General features: G+C 38.1%; 1 protein-coding gene across 1 annotated transcript; it reads right to left on the minus strand.

Moving 5' to 3' along the window:
* Positions 1 to 6,792: 6,792 nt before the first annotated feature.
* On the minus strand, positions 6,793 to 8,436 carry LOC107887862 (uncharacterized). The gene is made up of 4 exons (XM_016812083.1): positions 8,393 to 8,436; positions 8,081 to 8,302; positions 7,204 to 7,759; positions 6,793 to 7,098 (listed from the first exon to the last, which is right to left on the minus strand). The coding sequence occupies exons 1-4, from the start codon at positions 8,434 to 8,436 to the stop codon at positions 6,793 to 6,795; spliced, it is 1,128 nt and encodes a 375-aa protein (XP_016667572.1).
* Between the last annotated feature and the right edge of the window lie 3,238 nt (positions 8,437 to 11,674).

An 11,674-nucleotide genomic window follows, 5' to 3' on the forward strand; every position in this document is an offset into this window, starting at 1 on the left:
TTTGTCCAGCAATTAACCAATGGTATAATTATCATTTAAGGACCCTCAATTTAAAATTTCATAACAATTGGACACCTCTAGTATGTAGAACTCAACTTTTGCACTTTTTACGATTTAGTCCTTTTGACTAAATTAAGTGTCCGAATGTCAAAATTTTCGAACGAAATTTTCACCAAATTATTCCATGAAATCGTAGACCATAAAAATATAATAAAAATAAAATTTTCATCGTCGGATTTGTGGTTCCGAAACCGCTGTTCCGACTAGGCCCAAAATCAAGGTGTTACAACTCTCCCCCCCTTTAGGGATTTTCGTCCCTGAAAATCTTACCGTAAAAGTGGTCTTCACTTAGATTCCTCAATCTCATACTTGATACCAAAGTACTTCGCTCAGGCGGTGCCTCCAATACATCTCTTTAATTTCTCATATGATTTGAAAGCTTACAGACTCAACTCCTAATTGTTCTTAAATTTTCAAAGGCTTCTCAGTTTCCCATGATATCATGACATAAAACCCGGATCTCAATTTGGTTTATGGAGACTAGAATTCCAAGAAATCCAACAATCAAAGGGACATGCACTCTTCCGAAATAATCATAAAAATTTTCATCATCAATAAATCACAATCCAATAACATCTGAATCAAATTACAGTACACGTCATTACTCTCTGAATAAATAGGCAAATTTTCACTGTGAGATTCGTACAGTTCCTTCTGTATAAGCCTCGGAATAATAATACCATGAATCAGATCCAATCTGAAATTCAACATCAGAAGTCGATCCTCATTGTACTCTTTTAGTTTACTACTCACTATCACATTTTCCTTATTTTCTTGAAACACATCACCCTTCATACCACAGTGCATTACTGAAAATTAGGAAATCTTTACTCAATGCAGACTAGTCCAGTTCAGACGCTTTGTTTAGCAATATTCTCATCTGTCCAAATCTTACTAACATGTAATAAAACTTTCAGCTTTCGCAAGATGAAAACTTTATCATTCTTAGTAGCTTTAACTCATATCAAAATTTTCTAAGAGATATACACTTCTCGTTCAGACTATTTGCCTTTTACCCGTAAAGAAATGAAATTCTATTATCAGATTTGGGAAAAATGGTCCTGACATAATTGTCATATGAAATCTTTCAAATAAATAATTCACACAAATTAAACACTCGAGCCGATTTAAACACCGTTGAATGACATTTCAAGTAATCATTTCTTCTAGTTACTAAACAATTCATCATGCAGTCCTTTACTATTCATTCCTTACGCTAATCAAGACCATCTCAATTGCATTAGCTCAAGTAACCAAAATATCTCAATTGAAGACATTAACTATAATTGACTTACTTGAGAGAAGTAATCCACCATACCGATTGAAACTCGCGCTTTTATCACTTATGCCTTTACTGTTGTCAAATCCTTACATGAAAATTTGAGAAATTCCAATACTAAAATCACCACATTACCAAGATCAAATCGGAAGTATAGTCATGCTTGCCATGATTATCACGAGCTGAAAAACGCACTTCGAACATAAGTCATAATTGACAAATTATGGAATAAAAATAACAAGAAAACCGAATAAAGAAATCTAAGATACGATACCATGCCGAAAAATGAAAAACCAAACTCATAGGAAAATATGAAAGATCTCGAAAATTCCTCAGAGAAAAGAAGTCCAGAAGAAAACATCATTTAATCCCACTGGAATCAAATATAACAAGAATAATGTATCTTCCCATACATATATATCAAATGGAGCATCAAGTAGAAGAAACAGTATCATAATATCATACATATCCTCTCATCAATTCTTATCAGATGAAATGTAATAAAATGCCCGAGGAAATACATCAATACAAATTATAAACCAGTCAGACTACCAATGCTTCTATCTAACATCAAGATTAGAAAACATTCCCATATAACAAGAATTTCTTAAAAAGATCAACAACCATAAAAATTTTTCTGAGAACTTAAAAAGATCAACAACCATAGAAATTTTTCTGAGAACGGATAAATACATAGAACATTTCAGAAGAAACTGTTAAATCTATTCAGCCGTAACTGTCACACTCAGATATTACACATTTCAAATATCATTTCCCACAACTAGTTCTGCCATCACAAATTTCATGTTAGACCTTTCACTAAAGAAGACCAGTTCTGAATAAATTTTGATTTACACTTTTCTCGACCTTGTACCTGAATAACTCAGTTTACCAAAGTAAATTCATTCTCTAACTGGGACAGTGTAGCTCCAATAATCTTTATGTCAACCTGATACTTTGCTAGCTCTGACTTTACTTATCAACTCATTCTCAATCTCTAATCATACTTATAATTATTCTATCATTGAACTCTTTGGTTTTTCAACCGGGAACTTATTCAGTACAAATCTCATGAAATTCCATTATAAGCACCACTTCGATAAGGGGGAGGGGTTGTAGGGCCTCTGACTCGACTTTCTTATACATATACATATGACACAACTTTCATCATCATAGCAACATCGTCAAAATCATGTCATTCATTTCAGGCAACACAACATTCATGTTGGTTTACACCAATTTTCCAATTATCCCATCCAACTTGTCAAGTAAGCCAAGTGCACTACATCATATGAGCATTAAGCAAATATAGATATTTATCACAACATAAACTTTTATATCACATGTTATCACATGTATATCATAAACTTTTATTCATACTTTTCTGTACCGAGACTTATCATAATCATAATTTACTCAAATACCTTCAATCACCTTGAACATGGTCGGTGCAACTCAGTTGGAGAGTACCTTTGTCTAAATAAGACGGTGCTCTTACGCGTCGGGAGACATCACACTATCACGGATCCGTGGCATGTATAACTAGACTTTTACACAGGCTAAGTTAGTCCGAGAACTGACTAAACCATAGCTCTAATACCACCAAAAGTAACACCCCTTACCCGTATCTAAGGCCGAAACAAGGTACGAGGCATTACCAGACTTAACCATACACAAAGACGAAAATCGGGCCATAAAAATTCATTTAATTCAAAACTGTTCGAACACATGCATAGACTCATATTTAAAGACATATAACGTGGCATAAATGAGCACTTACACATCCATAATCATGCAATAACATGTCATTCAATTTAAACATATATGCTTACCATCCTGTATATAATATACATTCTTACATTAACTAGAACTAGACATGCTAAATCTTATTCTCATTTTATACCATCATAATGTAGTTACCAATTTGTCCATTAAACATCCACATTCAAGGCAACATTACTCATTTCCATTTAATTCATAATCCACTGGCCTGCATTTAACTTACCTGATGTATTACCAATCATGCATAACAAAAAAATTAACTATATCATCACATCAAAACATAGGACATGGCATGATTAATTAAACTTATAAACTATAATGGATAAGGACCACATCTCATGATCATATACGATAACTCAATGCAAACTAATACGTATGGTCAAAGTCATAATAATAATACATATCACAAACCAACTTCCTATACATGCCACTCACTTGATATTTCTAATATTTGAATTAAGTCTCCCAAAAATGATAGTTTGATAGTGTGATTTTGCCTCCCACGATCTCCAACCCGAGCCGACCTGCCAATACTAAAGAAATGGAGAGGATGGGTAAGCTTTACGCTTAGTAAGTCCATATGAAATTAATAAGCAATTACTAACATGCTTTTCAAGATAAAACACTATAATTGTACAATTACACATGTTCAGGTTAAGCTGTTTTATCGAGTTATAGTTACTAAATCATTCATATTTGGAGCTACAAAACTCCAAATTTAGTTTCGTTAATTTTACTTGAAACTAGACTTATATACCTTTCTCCCATAAAATTTATAGAATTTTTGGTTTAGCCAATTAGTACAGTTAATTCAATAAAGTTTCCCCTATTTCGCTGTCCAACAGTTCTGACCTCTCTTCACTAAAAATTATTTATCTCATATTTCGGAACTCGGATGATGTTCCCGTCCATTCCTCCTGAAAGTAGACTCATTTAGTATTATATTCATATAAATTATAGCTCATAATTATTTTTTTGAAATTTTTAATGATTTTTCCAAGTCAAAACAGGGGATCTCGAATTCATTCTGACACTGTCTCAAAAAAATTAGAATATCACATAATATAGAACTCTTTTGCTCCCCTTGTTTCTTTTATATGAAAATAGACTCATTAACATTTAATTCCATAATTTTTTTGAAATTTAATTCAACTTACACAATTTTTGGTGAATTGTCAAAGCCACGCAACTGCTACTGTCCAAAACTATTTTACTACTAAAATTCACTCTTACATAATTTCACTTAATCCATTTTGTCTTATCGAAGTTCACTCATATATCAAGCACATTGCTCATAATTTTCATAAACATATACCTGCACTTATTCATCATATAATCATGTTCACATGTATTTTTACTTAATCGATTTTTCCGTTGAACTCTTCGGAATAGTGACTGATTCTCACTTGTCTGCACATATTTTCACACTTATAGACAAGGTTATCTGGTACGCATAGTAGCCTGCACTTAGTACTACACATGCGACCAATTATCCGGTACACATAGTAGCCTGCACTTAGATCTACACATGTGACCTAACCATCTGATACACGTAGTAGCCTGCACTTAGTACTACACACGTGATCAAAGTTATCGGGTACGGATAGTAGCATGCACTTAGTACTACACATACGACCAATTATCTAGTACATGTTGTAGCCTGCACTTAATACTACACACGTGACCTCACAATAGATTATTCGTATCGTTTCTATTCTGAAGGCTCAATCGGGAAATTCCTCACTTTCTAACATGTTACAAATTTATTCATAGTCCTTTTTCAATTTGTAAATTACAACAAATAATCATTCTATAGGCAGCCACCTTTCATACGATAACAAAATATAATAAAGTAAAAAGAATTGATAAATTATTTACTTACAAACTTGTCGAAATCTCATCAGGTACAACCGTGTAGCAGTTCATACAACCCATGTAATAGTAATTTAACATTCAATTCATGTAACAATAATTTGCCATTCAATTTCACATGACACAACAATCATCACATTTTCCATATCATATACACCATCCATCAACTTCTCCTAAACATATTAAATCATACAATTTATGCCATAACAATAGAAAATTACAATTCAAGTATGGCATTGCATTATTATTAACACACGAACTTACCTCGTATACGAAAATGGTCATTTTTACCATTTTGTCCACAACTTGGTATTTTTCTGATTTTAGCCCGAATTTCAATTTTCCTCGTATACGAAAATGGCCATTTTTACCATTTTGTCCACAACTTGGTATTTTGTCAATTTTAGCCCGAATTTTAATTTTCCTTACTCTATCATTACAAATATAGCCTAATTAGGACTCACATATTCAAATTGACCCAAAATCATATTTTGGAAAAATTACAATTTTGCCCCTAAACTTTGTCAAAATTACATTTTTGCCCCTAGGCTCGTAAATTAAACTTCATTCTATTTTCTTATGTTTTATGACATGCTGATAATTTTTCCCTTCTATAGAAACATCAGATTCACACTCTAACATGTACTTATGAACATTAGGTATTTTTACCAATTATGTCGTTTTACTCATTTTCACGTAAAATCGCTTAGTAAAAGTTGTTTAACACAATTTCAAGCTTCATATTCTACCATAAAACATCAAAATAAACACATTTCACCTATGGGTATTTTTCCAAATATAAACCCCAGGTTAAATTATTGCTAGAATAAGCTTAACCAAGTTACCGGGATTTCAAAAATGTAAAGAACTTTAAAAACGGGGCTAGGGAGCACTTACGATAGAGCTTTGGAGTTTGAACAAACCTTAACCATGGCTGCTGCTGGTAGAAACGGTTGAATGAAGAAGATGATAGCTAATTTGGCATATTTTCCTTTTTAATTCTTTTAATTATTAGTTTACCAAAATACCCCTAACTTAAAAATATGTTATTTCACCCATTTCATGTCTATTTTTGTCCAGCAAATAACCAATGGTCTAATTGCCATTTAAGGACCCTCAATTTAAAATTTCATAACAATTGGACACCTTTAGTGCCACGGACTTAGGATTTGTGCCTCACAATCCGTGCGGCCTTAGGCAGTTTCTCCCTCCCGAAAATGCCTAAGTCAGCCTAACTCCCACAATATGAGGATTCAACAGAATTTCTCCACAAAAACCCAACTCAAACGAAAGCAACTCGAAAACCAACAAGATGAACGAAGAACAAAATAAGAACAAGCCATAGAAAATAAGAACACAAGAGAGAGAGAATTTTGAGTGAATGCTCTCAAGAATTATTATTGCTCAAAAAAACTCAAGTGATTTACAATGTGGGGAGAGGTCTCTATTTATAGTTGGGCCTCTCCAAATCTAACGGTACAAATCAAGTACATCAACGGCTACGATTAAAGGGTATCTACAAATCAAATCTCTAAGATTACAAAATCATATCTTCTAAGATTACATATCATATCTAAGATTGCATATCTTCGAAGATCATGTTTCCATATTTGTCGAGCTTGTAGATGGACCTTCAATCTTTTCAAGCAACGGGCCAGTTCGATTGGGCCAAATGACCTCCTTCATTCTTGATGGATCGGACAGATGTGTCATGGTTGCGGGCTCCCATGCGCAACCCATGACATTCTCCCCCATCGAATCTAGCGACGCCCTCGTCGCGTCCTCCGCATGGTACCGATCTATCTTGTCTTGGAATTGCCACAAGGCTTCAGCAGGTTCCAACTTGTCTCACTATCCGAAAATCCCTTCCATCGGACTAGGTATTCATGCCGCGGTCGATAGTACTTCCGTCTGACCGCACGATCCACCTCGATGTTTTCGACCTCTCGATCATAGGCAACTTTTACCTCCATTGGTGCTCGTTTGGACTTGCTTCGATTTGGGTCTTCTTCATCTTCATGGAATGGCTTAAGCATACTCACATGGAATGCTGGATGGACTTTGAGCTTCTTAGGCAACTCAAGCTTGTAGGCCACCTTGCCTACCTTCTTCACAACTCGAAATGGCCCCTCATATCATCGTACGAGTCCTTTGTGTAACCCATCATGTCGTAAAATCAGGTGTAGTTTAGCAAGAACTGGGTCACCAACCTGGAATTGTACATCCCTTCGATTTTGATCCGCCCACTTCTTGATGCGCTTACTCGCCTTATGTAGACAAGCTCTAGCTAGATCGTTTTGCTCTTGCCAATCCCTCGCAAATCGATAAGCTGCTGGATTTGATCCCGCATAACAAGTTGCAACAGCATTGGGTGTAAGCGGCTGTTGCCCCATCACTATCTCGAACGGACTCTGGTTCATTGCACCATTTCGTTGTAAGTTGTACGAAAATTGGGCCATGTCCAACAACTTCGGCCAATCCCTTTGCGTCGCATTTACATAGTGCTGAAGATACGTCTCCAACAATGCATTCACTCGTTTAGTTTGTCCATCAGTTTGGGGATGCATACTAGTGGAAAAGTTCAAGTCTGAACCCATTAACTTGAACAACTCTGTCCAAAACCGACCCGTGAATTGCTCATCTCGATGACTGACGATGGACTGTGGTACTCCCCAATACTTCACCAGATGTATAAGGAACAAGCGAGCTGCGTCCTCAGCGGGACACTCCTTGGTTGCGGGGATGAAAGTTGCATACTTCGAAAACCTGTCCACCACAACAAAAAATACTCACAAATCCATCAACTTAGGTAAACCCAAAATAAAGTCCATAGATAAACTTTCCCATGGGCGCTCCGGAATGGCCAAAGGTTGTAACAAACCAGCAGGAGCCTTCAACTCGACCTTGTCTTGTTGGCACACCAAACATGTTTTCACATAGGTCTCCACATCATTACCCATGTGAGGCCAATAAAACCGATCTTCCAAGAAAGCCAAAGTACAGTGTATACCTGGATGGCCAGCCCATTTGGAATCATGACATTCCTTCATGACTTTTTTTCACAAATTCCCGTGTTGAGGCACATACAGACGTTGCCCATGACTGTATAGTAACTCTCTCTCGAGCCAAAACCTCCTCGTTCTTCCTTCTTTGGCAAGCTCAATCAGATTCTTGGTTGTGGGATCATGGGACAATCCTTCTTGAATGCACGCCAATAGGGGACTATCGGGTTGGCTTATTGTTGCAAATTCCATTTTCCGGCTAAGCGCATCAGGCACAGTGTTGGCACTCCCCGGCTTGTATTCCATGCTAAAATCAAACTCCGCTAGGAAAATCTGCCAACGAGCCTACTTGGGGGAAAACTTTTTCTGGGTTAGGAAATACTATTTGCAACATTACCAGTGAATACCACGAACCTGGAACCCAGCAAATAGTTTCTCCATGTGCGCAAATAGTGCACCACCGCAGTCATCTCTTTCTCTTGGACCGTGTATCTACGTTTCGTCTCATTGAGCTTTCGGCTCTCAAAAAGCAATGGGATGCCCATCTTGCATCAGCACTCCCCCAATTGCGTAATCCGAAGCATCCATGCATACCTCATACGCCTTTGAAAAGTCTGATAACACGAGTACAGGCTCACTCATCATTGCTTGCTTCAATTGGTTGAAGGCTTTCTCATACTGGGGGTCCCAATCCCATACCTTACCCTTTTCAACAAATCCGTCAAGGGTGCAGCGATCTTGGAATAGCCTTCAATGAAGTGACAGTAATAATTTGCTAGTCTAAAGAAAGACCGCAATTCCGTCACCTTAGTTGGTGGCTCCCAATTGGCAATTGCTCTAACTTTACTAGCATCCATTCGAATCGTGCCACTTCCCACAATATGGCCTAGAAATGGCACCTCCCGTTGAGCAAGTGAGCATTTCTCCTCCTTGACATACAGCTCATTTTCTCGTAGGGTTTGCAACACCTCCCTCAAATGTCCCATATGCTCCTCAAGCGTCATATTATACACCATAATATCATCAAGATAAACAACCACAAAACAATCTAAGAAGGGTTGTAGTACCTTATTCATTAGGGTGCAAAATGTGGCTGGAGCATTCGTCAACCTAAACGGCATCACAAGGAACTCAAAAGACCCGTATCGAGTCACACAAGTTGTCTTAGACTCATCCCCTTTGGTGACTCTCACTTGATGGTACCCCGATCGCAATTCCAACTTAGTAAACCATCTCGCGCTACCAAGTTGATCGAATAAATCTGCAATAAGAGGAATGGGGTACCTGTTTTTCATAGTGATCTTGTTTAAGGCTCTATAGTCAATGCATGATCTCAGGAACCCATCATGCTTCTTTTGGAATAACACAGGTGCACCGAATGGGGCTTTAGATGGTCTAATGAACCCGGCATCTTACAGCTCCATCAATTGCTTCCGCAATTCCTCCAACTCAGGTGGGGCCATCCGATATGGTGCCCTTGCTGGCGGTTCAGTATTAGGCAACAACTCAATCTTGTGGTCCACCTCCCTCTTAAGTGGCAACTTTTTTGGCAACTCCATACATCTTGAAATGACTTCAACAACTGTTTCACTTCCTTTGGGATTTCTCCTTCGAATTTCTCCTTCACATTTTCCCTCAAGGTAGCTAGATAGGAGACTTCATTTCTACGTACTCCTTTAGCAAATTGAATCGCCGACAATATTTTTCCTTCCATGCTTCCCTTTCTTTTTATTTGCATCATATATCGATGGTTTGAATCAGAGATCATCATGTAATTCTCAGAAGGATGAATATACGTATTCACTACGTCAAGCAAGCTTAATCCAACAACAAAATCATAATCATCAAGTCGGATTACCTTTACAGATCCACTCGCCAAGTTTGAGTTTCACCCCTTTGGCCACACCCATTATGGGAATGCTTTCCGAGTTCACCGTTTTGATTCATCCCGAATCCTCTTCAACTTTGAGCCCAAGTTCCTTCACCATTTCTTCGGACATGAATAAGTCAGACGCACCAGTATCAACAAGTGCATTCAATCCTCTACCAGCTACGATGATGTCCACGAACATCAACCTATTACTTGTCTTCTCTTCGACACCACCTAATATTGAATTAAGACTTTTGGTGTCATCTTCAGCTTCCTCGCGCGCCTCCATGGCATGGAAAGCGGCTTTTTTCGGACAGACGCTCATTCTATGTGGGCCTTGGCAAAGATAGCATTTCAAGGGCCCCTTTCTATCCCAAGGCTTACCTTGACTAGCCATTGAGCCTTCGCCATTCTTTTCCCTTTGATCTTTGTCTCCCCCACCATTGCCTTTGGGTCTCGACTTGGGCTTGGAAGACTCATTATTATCAAACTTCCTTCCTCTAACATCGTAGAAATTTTCTGCCTCAACCATGGCTACGGTCAATTCAGTGATACCTAGGTGACACAACTCTTGCTTAGCCCACATCTTTAGCCCATCCTCGAACCAATAGAATGCTTCTTTCTCATTCAAGTCTGAGATCTGAAGCATCAACTCACTGAATTCTTGAACATAATCTCGAACGGTGCCTTGTTGCGTAAGCTAGCGCAACTTAACACGAGCCTCCTTTTCAGCATGTTGCGGATAGACTGCTTCTTCAGCTCTCTTTAGAACTCCTCCCAAGTCCCAATAGTTGTTCCTCCACGTTTCTCATCCATGGACCTACGTCTCCACCATAAGAGAGCAACATCAGAAAAGTAAATTAAAGTAGTGTTTATCTTGGTGGCATCATCCACAATGCCCATTGCTCGAAAATATTACTCCAATTCCCACAGGAAGTTGTCCACTTCTCTCGCGAACCTAGTCCCCTTGAACTTTTCGGGTTTTGGAACATCCACATGACGTTGCTTCGGTCTCGAAGCCAACATCCCACTTTCCAGGGTAGCCTTACAAATTGTGAACTCCCCCTTAAGCTCAGCAATCTCCTCTTTCATGGCAGTCACCAGGGCCTCAAGAGCTTCGTCCCTCACCGTCAGTTTGTCCGAAGTGGATCTGAGAGTGTCCAACACGAACTCCTTGCTATCTTCCCTTAGTTCCTCCATGTGGATCAGGACCACTTCGAGTGTCTCCTTCATGTTACCAACGGACTCTTCGAGATTAATCACTCGATTTCCCAAGCTCGACAGCATATCCCTCAATCGACTCACCTTTCTAGCCCTCCCACGGGTCTCCATTGGCTTATTCTGATCGACAACTTCTTTCAACATCTCTCAAAAGTGCTTTCGAAAACTGGCTCAGATACCAACTGTCACAGACTTAGGATTTGTGCCTCACAATCCATGCGGCCTTAGGCAGTTTCTCCCTCCCAAAAATGCCTAAGCCAGCCTAACTCCCACAATATGAGGATTCAACAAAATTCCTTCACAAAAACCCAACTTAAATAAAAGCAACTCGAAAACCAACAAGATGAACGAAGAACAAAATAAGAATAAACCACAGAAAATAAGAACACAAGAGAGAGAATTTTGAGCGAATGTTCTCAAGAATTCTTATTGCTCAAAAAAACTCAAGTGATTTACAATGAGGGGAGAGGCCTCTATTTATAGTTGAGCTCTCCAAATCTAACGTTACAAATCAAGTACATAAACGACTACTATTAAAGGGTATCTACAAATCAAATCTCTAAGATTACAAAATCATATCTTCTAAAA

The sequence above is a fragment of the Gossypium hirsutum genome, chromosome A03 (genome assembly GCF_007990345.1).
Source record: "Gossypium hirsutum isolate 1008001.06 chromosome A03, Gossypium_hirsutum_v2.1, whole genome shotgun sequence".
Taxonomy (NCBI): Eukaryota; Viridiplantae; Streptophyta; class Magnoliopsida; order Malvales; family Malvaceae; genus Gossypium; species Gossypium hirsutum.

What these genes read in the sequence shown, in the direction of transcription:
- LOC107887862 (XM_016812083.1), bottom strand. Translation starts at nt 8,436, where the DNA reads ATGGAGAAACTATTTGCTGGGTTCCAGGTTCGTGGTATTCACTG. An exon ending in TACAGTCATGGGCAACGTCT is followed by an intron (nt 7,760 to 8,080) that starts GTATGTGCCTCA and finishes TGTGGTGGACAG; the next exon opens with GTTTTCGAAGTATGCAACTT. An exon ending in GAAGGGATGTACAATTCCAG is followed by an intron (nt 7,099 to 7,203) that starts GTTGGTGACCCA and finishes GTTGTGAAGAAG; the next exon opens with GTAGGCAAGGTGGCCTACAA.